The sequence below is a fragment of the Zootoca vivipara genome, chromosome 14 (genome assembly GCF_963506605.1).
Source record: "Zootoca vivipara chromosome 14, rZooViv1.1, whole genome shotgun sequence".
Lineage (NCBI taxonomy): Eukaryota > Metazoa > Chordata > Lepidosauria > Squamata > Lacertidae > Zootoca > Zootoca vivipara.
Genome location: NC_083289.1, coordinates 26,831,266 through 26,850,621, shown reverse-complemented (window position 1 = coordinate 26,850,621; position 19,356 = coordinate 26,831,266). Strand labels below are relative to the sequence as shown.

At 48.1% G+C, this 19,356-nt stretch overlaps 1 protein-coding gene across 7 annotated transcripts in view; it reads right to left on the bottom strand.

Moving 5' to 3' along the window:
- Positions 1-17,917, bottom strand: part of KIF23 (kinesin family member 23) — a 30,810-nt gene extending 12,893 nt beyond the window's left edge. For 2 of the 7 annotated variants that reach the window (XM_035131233.2, XM_035131236.2), the window contains exons 1-11: positions 17,617-17,858; positions 7,978-8,047; positions 6,698-6,826; positions 5,794-5,899; positions 4,949-5,085; positions 3,642-3,751; positions 3,354-3,527; positions 2,650-2,691; positions 2,219-2,331; positions 1,306-1,427; positions 958-1,060 (exon numbers count right to left, since the gene is read on the bottom strand). In XM_035131233.2, the coding sequence (XP_034987124.2) occupies positions 958-1,060; positions 1,306-1,427; positions 2,219-2,331; positions 2,650-2,691; positions 3,354-3,527; positions 3,642-3,751; positions 4,949-5,085; positions 5,794-5,899; positions 6,698-6,826; positions 7,978-8,047; positions 17,617-17,729 (1,219 nt within the window). In that variant the 5' untranslated portion in view covers positions 17,730-17,858. Of the gene's footprint in view, positions 1-957; positions 1,061-1,305; positions 1,428-2,218; positions 2,332-2,649; positions 2,692-3,353; positions 3,528-3,641; positions 3,752-4,948; positions 5,086-5,793; positions 5,900-6,697; positions 6,827-7,977; positions 8,048-17,616 lie in introns of all 7 variants that reach the window. The other 5 variants (XM_060282569.1, XM_060282572.1, XM_060282570.1 and 2 more) reach the window with 5 other exon arrangements.
- Between the last annotated feature and the right edge of the window lie 1,439 nt (positions 17,918-19,356).

Here is a 19,356-nt window from a genome sequence, read left to right as displayed (position 1 = left end):
GTTTAAAGCCATTGCAGCAGAGGCTGCCGTTTCTCTTCCTGATAAGAGGGTAGGAAACAATCCCCACCCCCTGATTGTGAAAATGACCCAAATCCCTGCTAAAGGAGGGGAACTAGAGAGAAAAGGTGGGGGGAACAGAGACCCTCCATTGTAGTCACAAGGCAGGACCAGTCTGGGCCAAGTTAGCCCCACCTACTCCTACTACTACTACGCCTACTAGTTGGGCTCCTTGATCACTGCAGATGGTGACAGCAGTCACGAAATTAAGACGCCTGCTTCTTGGGAGAAAAGCAATGACAAACCTAGACAGCATCTTAAAAAGCAGAGACATCACCTTGCCGACAAAGGTCCATATAGTTAAAGCTATGGTTTTCCCAGTAGTGATGTATGGAAGTGAGAGCTGAACCATAAAGAAGGCTGATCGCCAAATAATTGATGCTTTTGAATTATGGTGCTGGAGGAGACTCTTGAGAGTCCCATGGACTGCTAGAAGATCAAACCTATCCATTCTTAAGGAAATCAGCCCTGAGTGCTCCCTGGAAGGACAGATCGTGAAGCTGAGGCTCCAATACTTTGGCCACCTCATGAGAAGAGAAGACTCCCTGGAAAAGACCCTGATGTTGGGAAAGATGGAGGGCACTAGAAAGTGACGACAGAGGGTGAGATGGTTGAACAGTGTTCTCAAAGCTACGAACATGAGTTTGACCAAACTGCGGGAGTGCCTGGCATGCTATGGTCCATGGGGTCACAAAGAGTCGGACACGACTGAATGACTAAACAACAACAACAACTCCTGGTGGGAAGGGCAACCCCAAAGGAACTGAAATGCCCTCCTTGTTCTATCAGAGAATAGTTTCCCACCGGGCTTCAATGGAAAGCTTTAATGAATGGGTCTAGATTTTGTTTTCATGCCCGAAAACGGTGGCAAAGCTTGGACAAGGAAGTCACAACCCCTACCTGCTTCCCGTAGTCTGTTCCCTTCTGCTTTCGTTCTGTTTGTTCTCTCACTCCCTGCTAAATCAACCAAAGATAACTGGCTGAAGGTTATCAGTTCTCTGTCCTGCAATAGAAGGGAAGGAGTCGTAGTTTTAATAAAGAAACAACCACAATGAGAGAAAAGAATCTTCCTCCACAAGTTGGAAAGAGCAGTAGCTCTTTCAAGGCCTTGGTTGGGAGACCTGCAACCAGCTCCACATCCCATACCTTGGCTATCAGATGGGAGTCATTTAACGGATCTACCTTTGGGGAATGGGTTGGGGGAGAGAAAAGAGAAGCTGTGCTCTCCTTTGCCCCTCTCGATTTTACCTGTAGAACATTATCCCCACTGGCATCAAGGGGCGCCTGGGCCAGTTTTATCAGGAACACACTGTGGGAACGGCTGGATTCACGATTGAGCTGAGTGTTTGCAATACGCCTCTTCTTTTGGCCTGTTTGATAGAAAGCAGGAAAAAGTCCTTTAATCTAGCAGAGACTGAACACATAGCAATCAATAGCATTCCAGGTGTTGCTGCATTGTGGTGTGTACACAGTTCTGGAAGCCATAGCTCAAGGTGTTCCAAGCTAGAAAAACATACAGGAAGAGGAAGCCAAAAGGGGCAAGACTTGGAGCACCCTTTTTCCCCAGGAGAAAAAGTCAATACTGTATATTTGGGGAGGGGTGTTTTGTTTGTGTGAGTGACAGCTTAAGGAGGACATGGGGGATTTATCAAGTTGCAAATGACATGGAAACGATTTTTGCCCTCTCCTGTATCAGGAAGTTGGGGTAAATCAATGAATTTCCATGGCAGTCAATACAGAACAGAAAAAAGGAAGTGCTAGACACAATGTGAGACTTATGGAATATGCATGAACACAAAACAGAGCAATTAGCTCAAGTGGTTTTTAAAAGGTGTGAGACAAATTCATGGGATAATGCAATCAATGGCAATTAGTTATGCCAACTGTGCTTTCACAAGGACTGGGTATTGTCCCCCACCCTCTGCAACCAATTTTTTTTGGGGGGGGGGGCTTGTCCTGTTGCATTTGTGCCCTGCTGCTTGGGCTTCCTATAGGCACCTGCCTGGCTGCTGTTAGAAGACAAAGAACTGGACATTATGAATCCTCTGTCCTATCAGGGCTCTAACAGACAGGAACAGGAAGCTCTGTGCCAGATGTTTTCCTCTGTGGCAGTCCTCTGCCACAAGGGCAGCTCTTTGGAGGAGCCCAGGGAGTTTCCTACCTCTCCAGAAGACTTCAAAAGCTTCCTCTGTGGATTTGACTTCCACCTCCGTGCATCCTGCAACATACATGTTGTGGTTCTGATCCTCGCGGAGAATTTTGGACTGGGGAAGTCTGTAAGAGTGAGGGTGTCAATGAGAGTCGACCAGCACCAACATACTTACTGCTAGCAAGGGGAAGTCAAAAACTAACCACGCCAAGGTCAGCTACAGCACAAGCTGCCATGCAGGATTAGCTTATTCAGGCAAGAAGGGAAAGAGAGGGAAGGTCAGGCCATTCAGACTTCATATAGGGAGGGAAACACTCAGGTACATGTCAGCTATCAACAAGCTGTAGGGAAGAAAAGCCAATGGGAGACATCACACCAGTTTCACTAAGTGCAAAACAGCCAACTGCACATTATCAAGAGGAAAATATAACCTGTGCACATACATAAAGTCAGTACTTCGCACTGGAGTGCCACAGCTGCTCCACCTAGCAAAGAAATTACAAGTGTTACAAGCCCACACCGCCTTTCTCCCACTACACAATCCTTTTCAGAGCATTTTTCCAAGATACGTTGTGACAACATTTCTGCTTTTGGAAGGTATGTCTGTGACTTTTAGGTGAAGTTGTGGCAGAATTTGTATGTTTTTGGAACATTCTTAAAAGTCTGTTTGGAGGCTACTTCCTATGTAGGCAAGCCAGCAAACACCAGAGTTTGGAAGACATTTTGTTTGTGGGCAATTCCAGCCTCAGAAAAAAAAGGAGTGTGTTCAGTGATGCTTCCGCATAACCCTGGACCAAAGATGTTGAATAAAAGTTGACGAAGAGAATAGTGCCTACGCCAAGGCTAGGTCTGACCCACCTTGGTACTAAAGCTGACTTCTGCAATGCATCTGTAAGCATGACACTGCTTCACAGTAATGTTCACGATTACAGAAACATTTCCTCGATACCACCTCAGCCCAATGTCCTGGAAACAGACACAATCCATTTGTTCCCCAAGGCATAAACCACCAGATCTGGAATCTATTTCGCACTTTACTTTTTGGAATCTGAAACACCAGGCCACAATTCTGCCACTTACATTCCACATAGCTATAATCTGGTTAGCTGTCAGATTCAGAGAGACAGGTTGAAGGAAGTTTACTCACTTTGGTTTGACGGGGTCATAGGGGCCTTCATCCAAAAGGTCATAGATGTAGTTGTTATAGATCTCAATGTAGGAGACAAACACACTGTAAACATTGTCTTCATCAACTTCTTCCACTTTGCAGTTGTTTTGGACATTGATCATATCAGCTATTTCAGGGTCAATTTGCCGCCTGCTTTTAAAATAAAAAAAAATAGCACAGCCAATTGAAATTTTGATATATTCCAACAACGGATCTATGGCAGTCCATGATGGGATGAGGGTGTCCCAGCCGCCCATTGCTACTTACTTGCTAGATGGAGTTTTTGGAGGCTGAAAAGCTTCTCGTTTCTGACGTTCAAGTAAAGCATCGACATCACACTGCACCTCAACCCCATTCTTATCATCCAGCTTGAACACCTGAGGTAAAAGGTTTTCAGAAATAAGGCGAGTCTTTCCAAGAGGAAAGCAGCAACTTTATTTTACTAATAGTGTCACAATTAGGCTATTGGCCAGTGGTCTCTGCTATCTCAGACCAGACCTTCTCAACCTGAGAAGCAGGAAGGACAGCCAACACCACCTGAAGATTTCTACTCAAACTCACATCCTTCAAAATTCACATGCCTGGACCTTAAGATCAGCTGGGGTGGGGAAGGGCAATGCTGATTCAGTCTCTGAAGGACGCCAGGGGGCTATGACCCACCACAGTGGTGGCCCTGCCCCACACCTTTGGAACACTTCTGTCATACTTTGTCATTCTGTTGGGTCTGCACAGAGGCAGGTATGTGAGATATTGGTAGTTTTATATTTAAATTATGGGTTAAAAGTGGGAAGAGTTGGGAATGGGAAGAGTTGATCTTACTGCATTTTATTTAAATTGTTGTTACAAATCCCAAGCTCATTGATTTGATGTTTATCTGTTACATTTAGGTCCCACTTTTCCTTCAAAGAGCTCAAGGCAGCATACATTGACTCCTCCCTTTGTGAGGAAGGTTAGGGTAAGAGATAGCAACTGCCCAAGGTTCCCCAGTGAGCTTCAAGTAGCTGAGGTATTTGAGCCGTGGCTTACCCTGTGCTGGCTCTCATCTTCACATTTATGATGAAGGGCAAGATAGAAATTTAATAATCAAGCCTGTCCAACTAACAATGAAAGTTTCTAACATTCATGATGGGGAGCACTGATTCAGAACTCGTCAGAAAATATGTTGAGATCTACACATTGAACTTTTGCTGTTGATTGTTTCCCCTTCATCTCAGTTTGACCTTTACCAAAAGAAGCACAAACTCTATTAGCTACAGAGTAAGCAGTAAGTCCAAAAAAGACCCTTTGAACTCCACCCAAGCGGTTTGCAGGGGGCTACCCCAGAAGCAGCTTTGTCATGCTGGCCACATGACCTGGAAGCTGTACGCCAGCTCCCTTGGCCAATAACGCGAGATGAGCGCCGCAACTCCAGAGTTGGTCACAACTGGACCTAATGGTCAGGGGTCCCTTTACCTTTTTACCGTGTCTTTAAATGCAATGCATCCCAACCTGTTCATTCAATGATTTATAAGTTAAGCATTTGGCAATGGTAACAAAACGGTTTACACACCAAGACTTGGTAGGAAGAGACTTACGTATCGTTTGGCCTGCAGAGATCCTATGCTGTTGAAGATCATGTCTAAGCAGCGAGGAAGCAGGCCACCATCACCAGGAGAACCAGTCATGGTGTAAGTTTTCCCACTCCCAGTGACACCATATGTAAAAAGGAGGCCTAGGAGTCAAAGAGAACATATTTTATAGGCAAATGTCTACCTCATCCTTCTGTTTCACACAAAAAAACAATGAATCAAACTGTACCAAAAGTGCATACTATCCAAACAATACAACAGAGGCAGGCAGAACAGAAAAACACAAACTTAACAGATGACAATTTCAAATAAAGATTTCCTCAATCTAGGTGCAGCTATGGAGAAAGCCTTTTAAACTTCATCGACCTCCACAAAATGAAGTATTTTATTCAATTAGGATTGGATGATCTATTAAAGTTGTACTTGGGCTGAAGATACTCCAAACCACATATGCTTTTAATCAGAAGAGAAGAGTTTGGATTTGATATCCCGCTTTATCACTACCCGAAGGAGTCTCAAAGCGGCTAACAATCTCCTTTCCCCTCCTCCCCCACAACAAACACTCTGTGAGATGAGTGAGGCTGAGAGACTTCAGAGAAGTGTGACTAGCCCAAGGTCACCCAGCAGCTGCATGTGGAGGAGCGGAGAACCCAGTTCACCAGATTTTGAGTCCACTGCTCTGAACCACTACACCATGCTGGCTCTCTAAATAAAGTACAAAATAAATTAGGTCCTAATCAATATTTGGGCAGTTATAGCAGAACCTGCAGGAGAAAATGAAGCAAGTTCAGAAAAAGAGAGATCAGTGGTTAGATATCAGCTAGAGCATGAAATGTTTTATCCTGTCGTACCATTTTTCCCATGAATCAGATCATCCACTAGAGGTTTGGCAACAACTTCAAACACATGTTTCTGAGTCCCGCCGACATTAAAAACCTCTTTGAATGAATATTGAACCTGAAGAGGAAGAAAACAAGCTGTTAGGAAGCAACAAGCAAGCACTTTGCTGCTGTTTCTAGACCTCAAATTATGTCTTGCTTCTATTAATTTAGAAAAAAAAGTATTGATTGCTTACTCAGAAAACTCTAAGCACAGTATGTAATAAAAGTATCACTAAAATGCAGATAAAATCAACAAAACTCTTTGAAAAACAAGCAAACCTAAAATAACCTTCAATAACACAGAGATAAAAGCAGTAAAATGTTTAAAAATAAATACACATAATTTATATCTAGATAGGCTTGCTGAACTAAAAAAAGGTTTTCAGTAGACATCTAAAAATAGATACTAGGGGCTCCTGCCTAATGTCTGATAGAGGATGTCTGACCTTTCTTCAGCATATTAATTCCACATTTTACTCTTAATTTCCCCCAAGATCTTATTAGCTCCCCATCTCAAGCAGTAGTGGAGCAGTCAAGGGAAGCAGTAAGCCTCTGGCTACAGCTGCAGGGGAAAAGCGGTAGACTACTATTGTTCTCAGGCATGGCTTGCAGGCTTCCCAGGGGCATCTGGTTGTACACTGTGGGCTACTGGACTAGGACATCCTTTGGTCTGGTCCAGAAGAGCTCTTTGTTATATCCCATGAAAGGGGCACAAATTTTGCCTCTTACAAAGCTTTAATTTGTCCTCCTCTGTAATAACATACAGGAAGAAAGTTCCCTGCGAACGTTAAAGGATAAAGCAGATCCAAACCTAAACTCAACAGAACCTCAGTTTTCAGCTTCTGGTTGCTGGCCACTTTCCAGCAGGCTTTACCTCCTTATACTCCCCATTGCGGAAAATTCGGTATCCATCTGGTGGGTGAACCTGGACTGTCGTGGTATTGATCACTTTTACGCAGCATTCTTGGTCTGGGACACTGAGTGGGCGCAGCCGGCAGTACACCTGAAGAAAAAGTGCTTAGAAATGTCAGCTTGCAGATTCCAAGTCTTAATAAGCCTAGCAGGTGAGATACATGAAACATCCACCACTAGCCCCCATTTTAGGAGGAAAAGAGCCCACCACTAGGTAACCAAAACAGAAGCACCAACACAGAAGGCTGAAGGTATCAGCAGGCTGGCAGTGGGGCGGGGGGGGCAGGGGACACCCAAGGTTTCCAGAAATATAAAAGGTGTTTCTGAAAGAACCCTAAAGAGGACCACACAAAAATAGCTTCCAACAGCTTGAAGGACATGTAATGTTGACTGACAGACATCGAACTGACAACCAAATACGAGAAATCAGAAAATGCTGGAAAGAGAAGAGGCAACAGCAAAACCGACTTCCTTGGATCTATCATTAAAATAACTTCTTTCAGTGACCCAATAAATTTGCCCTCAGGGCTGGAAGTGAGGACTTCCCACAGAGACAGACAGAAATCCAAGATTTTTAATGTAGCTGGGAATCAGTCTCTACCACAGGCAAAAAACCTAAAACATATTTCCACTTATTGCTCTCACAAAGGACTGTGTGACAAAACTAGCGAGCATCTTGTAGCATCAGAAAGATCAGCCAAGTTAAAGGTCAGCTGTCATCACAGGCCATTATTCTTTTAGCAAATGTTTATATACCTAAACCAGTCTAACCATTGATGTATTTATGTGAAAGGATCCAAGGTGGGATCTCCCTGACCTAGGAGAACAAAGTTCAAATTCCCACCTGATCAGGAAATGCAATGGGTGACCTTAGGCCAGTCACTGCCTCTCAGCCTACCCTACCCCATATGGTAGACGTGCAGACAATATGGAGAGTGGGAGAACCAAGAATGCCACCTTGAGTATCTTGGAGAAAATGTGGGATAGAAATAAAAGTAAATAAAAGTAGCAAAGCTGTGAAGGGAACCTCTGACTGAGACCCCAATTAATTTTCATAGAAGATAAGGAGTGGGAGGAAGAGAGAATATTCATGGGAAACATGAAGTTGTGCCCTTATTTGCTTACAGACTCTGCCTATGCTTGTCTGCTGTCAGAGCATCTCACCTATTCATCTAGAAAAATACACATCATATGAGGTTTGCCTTTACATCCCATGCCCATCCCCCTACATCAGCCACTTACCCCAACAGGGTCCTTCAAATTGTTGCTGGATCCATTTTTCTGCCCAGGCTTCCTTGGAGTTTTGGTTTTCCTGGAAACAAAACAAAACAAAAAAGAAAGACAGAACAGAACAGTAAGGAAAAATCATGAGGCAAGTCAACCAAGAACCAAGGCACACAGGGGAAAAATAACCTGACTGCTCTGGGATCAGTGTGACAACAATGCAGGAGCGCGATTCAAGTCACCATGTCATCCCCAAGCCATGTGAAATAGTTTTCATTGATAAGAACAGCTAAGGCAGAAAGGCACTGCACTACTAATGCTACTTAAACAAAATACCACATGCAGAGCATTTCAGTTTAGAAGATATGCAATCCCACATACCCCTGCTTCTCCAATATTGTTGCTTTCAGCTAATAGCAATCTAGAATGGACTTCAGGCCAGTCTTAAATGCTCTGCTAGAGTTGAAGTCCATGTTAAAGCTTTGTTCCTCCCCAGCTCCCAGTTTTGTTGCACAGAGGAAAGAAGTCAGACTCTGGAATGTTTCTGCCTTCATATGACACAGATTATGCCTGGAGAGAAGCATCATTTATTTTAAACTAGCATTTCATGGCAGGAACCTGTTGCTTTTAATTATTGTATGATCCTAGTATCACAGTGCTTATCTATCTATCTATCTATCTATCTATCTATCTATCTATCTATCTATCTATCTATCTATCAATGTAGAAGTTTGTTAGGCCGCAACGTTCTCCGAAACAGCTTGCCCGATTGCGTTCAAATTTGGCCACAGCCAAATTTGTTTCCATGCGCTTCTCCGAAACCGCTTGCCCGATCATGTTCAAATTTGGCCACAGCCAAATTTGTTTCTGTCAGAGGGCCTGATATGGCTACTCTAGAGTAACGACTCCAGCATGGTCTTTTAAGGCTTTTATTAAGTGCTGATTATTTACAGTGTTCAGAGCAGTAAAAATGCATCCTTAAGGTGAGGTGTCAGAACCTCCGAATGGCGATTGGCGCGTTTTCTTCCAGCACCAAAGCTTTGGCAGACCCAACCTCTTCCCCCTACGTTTGCGTCGCAATTCGGGAGTTGGGGGGATTGGCCTCCCCCCCGTGCGTCCAACTTCCTGTCCCACCTGAGGCATGGGCTCCACAACCCTGCCTGAGCCTCGGACACCACTTCCTGACTCTCCGCTGGAGGCAGAGCTCTCCTTACTCTCTCCAGCGCTTGGGGATGGGCTGGAACTTAAGATGGGAGGGACTTCCCTGTATCCCTTGTCCCTCACATCCACCCCCTCCCAGGCTCCTCCCCCCCCTCCCTAGGGGCTCTCTGCTTGCTGGGGACGAGTGAAACCCCAAGAAGTCTGTGGCATCCGAGCCTGTGGGTGTAAAAATTTCCCCCCAATGCGGCGATCTTTCCCCCTCCCCCTGAGAAGACGGGAATCCCAAGAAGTCAGTGGCGTCAGAGCTGGTGGGAGTAAAAATGTTCTGCCAGTCCTCTCCTGCCTCTGACGTCGTCGACCTCGGTGAAACCCACACCTCTTCTTCCGTATCCTCAAATTCCGCTTCCCATCTCCATGGAGAGCTGCTGCCTGCGATCCCTTCCTCCCGCCCCTCCCCCTCTTCCTCCCTTTCCATGTGCCAGGGCTTGGGCCTGTGGGGGAACAGGGCGTGGAACTCTTCTACTAAAAATTCCTCAGGTACTTCCGTGGCTGGTATCCACTCATTGTGGGACGGCGGAGTGTCCTCCCATGCTATCAGGTACTCCAGCCCTCTCACCCCTCTCCTTGAGTCTAAAATCTCAGTTGCCTCATTGAGCTGACGGGCGTTTCCCGTCTCCCCCCCTCCCTCTGGAGGCTGATCGCTGTCCCTGAACCTAGTACTTTCTCTGTACAGCGACAGCAGCGATCTATGAAACACTGGGTGCACTCTCATGTCCTCAGGCAGTGCTAGCCTGAAGGCTACCGGGTTGACCTGTTGCGTGACCGTGAAGGGGCCCAGCCTCCTGGGTGCTAACTTCTTGCATCGCCCCCTGGTGGGAAGACCTTCCGAGGATAACCAAACCTTGTCCCCCACCCTGATGACCTCTCCCGGTCGCCTGTGGCGATCTGCCCCCTTCTTGTACGCTTCCTTGGCCCTCTCCAAGTGTTCTCTGAGCTGCTGGTGCACCGTCTCCAGGTCCTCTGCCCAATCCTCTGCCTGTGGGCCCTCTTCCTCCTCCTCCCCCTCCATCTCCGGGAAAGATCTGAGGTCGCGCCCGTAGTTGGCCTTAAAGGGCGACACCCCTGTGGAGACGTGCACCGCATTGTTGTAGGCAAATTCTGCCAGTGGCAGGCGATCCACCCAGTCCGTTTGCCTCTGGCTGACGTAACATCTCAGGTACTGCTGCAGAATGGCGTTGACCCGCTCCGCCTGTCCTTTGGTCTGCGGGTGCCGAGCCGTAGACAAACTGACCTCCACCTGCAGGAGGTTCATTAGCCGCCTCCAGAACCTGGAAACAAATTGGCGGCCACGATCCGAAATAACTCTTAAAGGCAATCCATGCAGTCTGAATACGTGGTCAACAAACAGTTTGGCCGTCTCTTCTGCCGAGACCGCCCTGGCACACGGTATAAAGTGGCACATTTTGGACATGAGGTCCACCACCACCAACACTGCGGTCTTGCCCCTGGACGACGGCAGGTCTGTGATGAAGTCCATGGACACTACTTCCCACGGCCTGTGCGGTGTGGCTAAGGGCTCCAGCAAACCTGCTGGTGGCGCTCTGACCACCTTTGCTCGCTGGCAGGTGTCACAGCCCCTTACATAATCCCTCACATCCTCCCGCACCCCTGGCCACCAGAAGTGTCTCATAACTAGGTGAGTGGTTTTGTCCCTTCCGAAATGACCCGCCGTTGGGTTGTCGTGCATCTGCTTGAGGACCTTACCTCTCAGCTGTTTGGTGGGCAGGTACAGGGCTCCCCTGTAAAAAAGCAAACCCCTCCTTTCCTCAAAGTCTTTAGCCTGCTCCCTCCCCCCTCGCAGCTCTCTGAAGATGCGGGAGGCAAACTCATCTGCTGCCGTCAGTGCGGTGAGTTCTGCCTCGCTCACCACTGCTGCTCCGCAGGACCATGCTGATGGGGGGAAAATGTGCCTGGGCGCTGGTGGCAACTCCTGCTCCATGTACTCTGGTTTGCGGGAGAGGGCATCCGCCCTGACATTCTGCTCCCCCGGGATGTAGTGGATGGAGAAGTTGAAGTTCGAGAAGAACTCTGCCCACCGTATCTGTCGCTGGTTGAGCACCCTGGCCGTTCTCCAGAACTCCAGGTTCTTGTGGTCTGTGCACACCTGGATGGGGTGCTTGGCGCCCACCAGGAAGTGTCGCCAGTGCTGGAAAGCAGCGTGGATCGCAAGAAGTTCCCTATCAAACACCGTGTAGTTGCGTTCAGGCTGTGTCAGCTTCCTGGAGAAGAAGGCACAAGGTCTCCACTCTCTGTTGGCGTCCAGTTGCAACAGGATCGCTCCCAAAGCCCGGTCCGAAGCATCGGTCTCAATGCGTAGGGGCGCATCCTGCACTACGTGGAACAGGTTCTGGTCGGACGCGAACACCCTTTTGAGGCTTTCGAACGCTGCTTGCGCCTCTGGCGTCCACCTGAACTTCTGCTTGCCTCTCAGGCAGTCCGTGATGGGAGCCGTAACCCGCGAGAAGTTCTTGATGAATTTCCTGTAGAAGTTGGCGAATCCTAGGAGGCGTTGGGCATCTTTGCGCGTCCTGGGGCTGTGCCAGTCCAGGATGGCCTGCACCTTGTCCTTGTCCATCGCCAGCCCCTTGTCTGACAGCTTGTAGCCCAGGAAGTCCACTTCCCTGGTGTGGAACTTGCACTTCTCCAGCTTCACATACAGGTGGTTCTCCTTCAGGCGTTGCAACACCTCCCTGACATCCTTCACATGTTGCACTGGGTCAGCGGAATAGATAAGGATGTCATCCAGGAAGACCAGGCAGTTCTTGAAGAGAAGGGACCCCAGGACGTGGTGCATGAAGGCCTGGAAGCATGCTGAGCCCCCTTGCAACCCGAAGGGCATCACCAGATATTCAAAAGAGCCCAGAGGCGTGAACATCGTGGTTTTCCACTCATCGCCTTCCCGGATCCTGATCAAGTTGTACGCCCCCCTCAGGTCTAGCTTGGTGAAAATCTTGCCCCTGCGTGCCGCTGTCAGGAGATCGTCCACTCTGGGCATGGGGAAAGCCACTGGCTCTGTCACTGAGTTGAGCCGTCTGAAATCCACCACAAGACGGCGCTGTTGCGTGTCTTTCTTGTCCACCCAGAAGACCGGGCTGCCTCCTGCTGCCTTGCTTTCTCTGATGAACCCCCGTTTGAGGTTCTTGTCTATGAACGCACGCAAATCCTCGAGTTCCTGATCTGACATGGCGTACAGCTTGGCTGGGGGTATCGTTGCCCCTGGTACCAGGTTGATCTGGCAGTCAAAAGACCTGTGTGGGGGTAGGTGGTCGGACTCCGCTTCGCTGAAGACCTCCTGCAGGTCCCAGTGCTGCTTGGGTATCGCCTCACCCCCTTTGACATGCATGGTGGCCACCGTGGCTATTGGAGGCCCCTCCCCTGGTTGGTGCTGCATGCAATGTTCCAGACAAAAGTCCGACCCAAACGTGATGCATCTCTGGTGCCAACTTATGGAGGGGTCGTGGCGCGCCAGCCAGCTCATTCCCAAAACGATGGGGGGGTCTGAGATGGTTGTGACGTTGAAAGCCAGTGTCTCTGAGTGCCTTCCCACCGTCATTCTCATGGGGGGGGGGTTTGATGAGTGATGGCCCCTCCCAGCAACTCTCTGCCGTCAATGGTGGCTACGTGCAGGGGAAAATCCAGCTGCAGAAGCTGGATCTGGTGCTCTTCTGCAAAGTTTCTCGAGAAGTTGGCTGAGGCACCACTGTCAATTAAGGCGAGGACAGTCAGGGGATAGCCATTTGGGAGCGTTAGCGTGACTTCTAGAACCACTCCTGCTCTGGGAGGGGTGGGCTGGCTCTGCTCCTCTCTGTGCGGGTGGGCGGGCTGGGGCTGTTGTCTGCTGACTGTGCCTGGCTGCTGCCCCTTGTCTCCTGCAGCCAGGCTGTCTCGTTTCCCTGCTGTGGTGCTGCTTCAGTGGGGGAAGGTACAACCGTTCCCGCCTTTCCTTGCCACTCTCTGCGATGAGGGCAGTCTCTGACGCGATGCCGGGGGGAGTTGCAGAGAAAGCAATTCCCGCCCCTTCCCTCCTTGCGTCTTGGCGCCGCCGGGGTTTGAAAAGCCCGCGCGCTCTCTCCACCGATCTCCATCGGTTCTGGCTCTGGGCTTGGTCTGGGCGGGTCTGGGGGTGGTCCCTGGGGTGGGGTTTGGTGATGTGGTCTGTCCTGGGAGCGTGGGAACCAAGGTTTTGCTGCGCGCGTCGCCTGTTTGTCATACCATCTGGATTCCTGTCTCACCCCCACCGCTAGCGCCGCTTTGCTTAACTCATCCATAGTCCGCGGTCTAGGACCTCTTGCCAGCTCATCCTTAACATCTGCATGCAAACCCAGGTAGAAGGCTGATTTCACTGGCTCACTTTGCAGATCCCACCCCAGTTTGTGCACCAGCATGGTGAATCTCGCCCAGTAGTCCCTCACTGTCGATTTTCCTTGTGTTAAGTTATGAAGCTCCTGTTTAGTGGCCTCCATTTCACTGTCACTAGCGTACATTATTTTTAAAGCTTCTAGAAATAATTTTGCGTTCTTCATGCAAGGATTTTTTTGCGCGATGAGCGGTCTTACCCATTCCCGGGCGGCCCCCGTCAAATGCTCTATGATAAAGGAGACTCTGTGCGCGTCATCTGGGAATTCTGCTGCATGCAATTCCAGCGCATAATTTATTTCTGTCTCGAATCCTAGGTACTCCCTAGGGTCGCCGCTAAACTTGGTGACTAGGCTCTGTCCCCTTCTCACTTGGACTAGCTGCGGCTGGGGCGCCCCCCCACCTCTAGCGGCTTTCTCCTCTTCCAACTTTTTCTGCAGGTCCAATACCATCACCCTTAGCTGTTTCTCAGTCTCCTCTTTTGTCCTCACCTGGTCCACCAGCTTGTTCAGCTCCTCCTGCGCCCCTCGCGCTTCCTCCTGAGCGGCATGCAATTGCTGCTGTGCCTGCGCTGTGAGGTTCCGTAGCTCCTGCTTCGGCCTCCAGCCTCCACTGCTCAGCCTCTTGAGCGCTCATCGCTGCACTCCAAAGTAGCCAAAAAAAGATTCGGAGGTTGCTGTCAGAGGGCCTGATATGGCTACTCTAGAGTAACGACTCCAGCATGGTCTTTTAAGGCTTTTATTAAGTGCTGATTATTTACAGTGTTCAGAGCAGTAAAAATGCATCCTTAAGGTGAGGTGTCAGAACCTCCGAATGGCGATTGGCGCGTTTTCTTCCAGCACCAAAGCTTTGGCAGACCCAACCTCTTCCCCCTACGTTTGCGTCGCAATTCGGGAGTTGGGGGGATTGGCCTCCCCCCCGTGCGTCCAACTTCCTGTCCCACCTGAGGCATGGGCTCCACAACCCTGCCTGAGCCTCGGACACCACTTCCTGACTCTCCGCTGGAGGCAGAGCTCTCCTTACTCTCTCCAGCGCTTGGGGATGGGCTGGAACTTAAGATGGGAGGGACTTCCCTGTATCCCTTGTCCCTCACAGTTTCCATGCGCTTAGATTGCCTACATCTCACATCTGTGGCAGGAAAACCAGGTCAAACCCACTGTTTTGGAACGCTGAACTCAGAGGGCTGGGATATAGAGGGCAGAAGAGGTTGCAACACAGCGTCCTCTAGCGGCAGCTACACTGGTACTACAGTGGTGCCTCGCTAGATGAAATTAATTCGTTCCACGGGTCAATTCGTGTAACGAATTTTTCGTCTAGCGAGTCCCAGTTTCCCATAGGAATGCATTGAAACTTAATCAATGTGTTCCTATAGGCTCTGGGGGACTGGCGGCGGCAAGCGACAGGGCTTCGGAGAAGGTCTCCGAAGCCCCGTCCGATGCCGGCTGTGTGTGAGGCGGCTGGGGGAGAAGCTCTCTTCTCCCGCCGCCGCCTCCCGCCTGCCTTCTCCGGTGTGGGGTGCAGCTTCGGAAGCCTCCGATACTGCACCCCATGCCGGCTTTGCGCTGCGAGAAGCGGCGGCGGAGGAAGCTTCTCCTGCCGCCGCTTCTCACGGCGCAAAGTCGGCATGGGGTGCAGTTTCGGAAGCCTCTGAAACTGCACCCCACACCAGAGAAGGCAGGCGGGAGAAGCTTCCTCTGCCGCCGCTTCTCGCAGCGCAAAGCCGGCATGGGGTGCAGTTTCGGAGCAAGACGAAGCGGTGGCCATAAAAAACCTCATCGTCTTGCGAGGCAACCTCCGATCGCAAAACCTATTCGTATAGCGGAAAATTCGTCTTACAGGGCATTCGTCTAGCGAGGCACCACTGTACAGCTAGAAAACCTTGGCCCTCTATCGGAGGCTACACTGGTACTGCAGCTACGGTACTAGGCGAATGGAGGCTCGCCTTTACAGACTAGTCCGAATGGAGGTGGAGACTCGCCCGGGTGTGGGTTGGGGGGAGGAGGGGACGGGATTGGGACAGGGTGGGGGGAATCACAGCGATGAGCCACAGCAACGCGTGGCCTGGCCAGTTAATAAATGATAAAAGTGCATAAAGTTGAAGGTCATTACTGTTGAGGCCAGCAAGGCTGAACCTGATGTAAAGTGCCAACTAAATCCAGTTGGACACAGCAGAGTATGCGCACATACACAGGAAGCTTCTTGGCTGCAAAGCGTTGACAAGTAGAATAGACGCAGGAACTCACTGCCACTAGAAACTGGACTATATACAGCTTTATTTATATACAGCAGTCTCCAGACTATATACAGACTTTGGATCTTTGCAAAAACAACAAACAGTACATAAACCAGCACTTTTCCTATTACTATCTCTCTCTATACAACCTTCTCCAACCACTATCAACCCATGAGTTTGTATTGACCTACTTTTTCTCGGCTGTAAGCCAACTCTTAAGTGTTCAATGTGAGTAGCTGCAGAATTGCATGTACAGTGGTACCTCTACTTACGAATAACTCTACTTACGAATGGAGCTCTGTCCGCCATCTTGGATGTGGTTTAGATAGGATTTTTTCTACTTACTGTACGAATTTTTAGATAGGGTTGCTTTGACTTATGAACTTTTTCTCCCAATGCATTCCTATGGGATTCGACTTACAATTTTTTTCGACTTACAAATGTGTGTTCGGAACGCATTAAATTCGTAAGTAGAGGTACCACTGTAGACACTAAAAACCCAACAAATACTGTACTGTATAAGAATCTAACCTTCTTTTCCTTTGCCATTTGTCACTGTGGAAAAAGCTAGTAACATTTTTTGTAACACAGTTTAGAGATATGCCCCTGATTTTGTTAAGTAGCACGCATAGAATATATAGTTGTTTGTTTAGAGCATTTGTACCCTGCTCTTCAGCCAAAAATGCTCCTACAGCAGCTTACATGGTCAACCGAAAACACAAGAGTCTCTGCCTATAAGCTTACAGTATTAAATACATGTCACAAAAGGAACTGAGGAACAAAGACAGGAGAGGAAATAAAACAAACTCAGGCACCAATTCTTATAAGTCTATTAGCAGCTCCTACTATGGCTAGCTAGAACAGAAACACTTCAGGGCCAGATACAGCCCAGCTTCCAATCTCTCCTGTTAAGACAGCCCGCTACCAAGCAATATAGCAATACAAATACAAGAGAGAGAATCTCTCATATATAATCTACCCTATTTATATAAACTGATATACAGGTTATAAAGAAGGTGGGAGAGATTATATGCATACGCATCTGAGAATTTTTTTCAGTGTTATTTCATTTATGAAGCACTTCTCACAAGGCATCCCAAAGCAATTTTCAATATAATTAAGCAGAACAGTTACATAGGTAATAGTGCTAAAATAACTGCATACGGTATATAAATCAATTCAAATCTAAAACAGATAGCAGCTGGGTATCTCTCTCTCTCTCTCTCTCTCTCACACACACACACACACACACACACACACGAGATTTTATATACACACAATTTTTAGCCTTTTAAATGTGTTCATTATTTTGTGTTTCAAATTGCTGCTAGCCATCATATCTGTAAATCTCACTGAGACAGTGCTTTAGAAGGCAATTAATTAATTACAATAATAATAGGCAAATATCTATATAATCTTATGTGTGTATATGTTAAAACATCTTAATTTAGACAAGTCTACCCAGATACATAAAACAGTGGTCTGTATTCTAATCTGTTTGTGGCTGCTTTTTAATTTTTTTCAACGTTTTAAATACAGTAGTTGTTTAACTGTTTATACCCATTTTTTGTTTTGTTCTTTTTGTAGATCGTTTCACAAAGTTTGCAATCAAGCAGCATATACATTTTATGACATAAATATAGATACAGAGAGAGAGAGAGAGAGAGAGAGAGAGAGAGATAATAAATGCAGATAAGTACAGTATCTCAGACATGAATCTGCACGATATAAGGGCGCTTTTGTTCGAGGAAAATAGGAAGGGAAAGAGCAAGTGAGGGAGAACTTTAAAGGGAGGGCTGGGGGACCCTCTAACTAGGCGCCACTCCACCCCGCCCCGGGTCACTCACGCGGCCGCCTTCATCTCGCCGAGGCAGCCCCGCTCGTCCTTCTTTTTCTCCCTCTCGCAGCCCTTTTGGCGAAGGTTCGTTTTGAACGTTCCCTCCCGCTTCCCAGCATCCATTGCGCGGCCCGCTGTTATTCAAATCCAACCAATCAGAATAGAGCTAGGGAGGGAAGGGGCGGGGACAGGATAGCAGCCCTTCGCCGCCTTCAGTCTTCACTCCTCTGCTCTCACCGCCTCCTTGCTTATTGGCCCGTTTCTTTGTGTGCGTCGTGGCGCGAGTTTTTTACCTCACAAAGCAGCGCGCGGGAAGGGAGGGAGACCAACCGCCCCGTCTCTATGGAAACGGGAAAGCCAAGCGAGCTCAGGCCTTAACGAAGCGGGCTAGGCCCCAGATGTGCAAATCTGGTTATGAACAGTAGGGACTGCTGCCACGATGAAGAAGTCAACTCCCTCCATCTTATATAAACAACATTTCTCCCGATGAAAATAGGGATGTCTCAATGATAACTTTACTTTTTAAAACCCACACATTCCTACTGGTTTGTCTCAGCCACTCTGGGCAGCTTCCAGCATATATAAAAGCATAAAACATACTTCCCTATACAGGATTGCCTTCAGATGGCTTGGGGATCAGATATATAGCTGTCAAGTTCTCCCTTTTTTTAAAAAAGGGAAATGCCCTTATGCTGAATAGGCTTCCTCGCAAGAAAAGGGAAAACTTGACAGCTATGATCAGATAAGGCCCTCCAACATTTCGCCAATGAAAATAGGGGCATCCTAAGGAAAAGCATGGGACGCAGGTGGCGCTGCGGGTTAAACCACAGAGCCTAGGGCTTGCCGAGCGGTTCGAATCCCTGTGACGGGGTGAGCTCCCGTTGTTCAGTCCCAGCTCCTGCCAACCTAGCAGTTCGAAAGCACATCAAAGCATTTCATCACTACAGATGTTAATGCAATGGGTCTGTAGTCATTCAGGCAGGTAATTGCCGTTTTCTTTGGAACTGGGACAATAGTAGCTGCTTTTAAGCATGATGGAACACAAGCCGTTTGCAGGGAGATGTTAAAAATCCTTATCAGGACCCCTGTTAACTTGATCAGCACCATTTTTGACCACTATCCTCAGCACCCCATCTGGGCCAGCCGCTTTACTGGGATTCACTGACTTCAATGCAACTTTCACTTGAAGATTATATAGAATGAGGGGCAGAGAGTTTGAAGGCTGGCAGGCAGGAGCTAAAGTGTTCAATTTTTTAACCTCATAGTGAGCAAAGAAGATGTTCAGCTTCTCTGCCAATGAATCATCAGTGTTAACCATGTTCCTCGTATTGCCCTTGTAGTTGGTTAGGTGCTGCAGTCCTCGCCACACTTGTTCCATGTTGTTATCAGCTAAATAATTTTCCACCTTAAGCTTAAATTCTGCCTGTGAGGTCATTGCCACAAATCCACCAGTCTCATACCTGACATCATATGTAACATCACATGTGACACGGGTATAGAAACAGCTGCACAGGGACAATCAGGAGCTTAAAGTGAGCTCCCAACTTTGCTGATATGGAACCCTCTCAATCAGGCATCCCCAAACTTTGGCCCTCCAGATGTTTCGGACTACAATTCCCATCTTCCTCGACCACTGGTCCTGTTAGCTAGGGATCATGGGAGTTGTAGGCCAAAACATCTGGAGAGCCGCAGTTTGGGGATGCCTGCTCTAAATGTTTCATCTGTACTAGCTTGGTAAAGGATGCTTTAA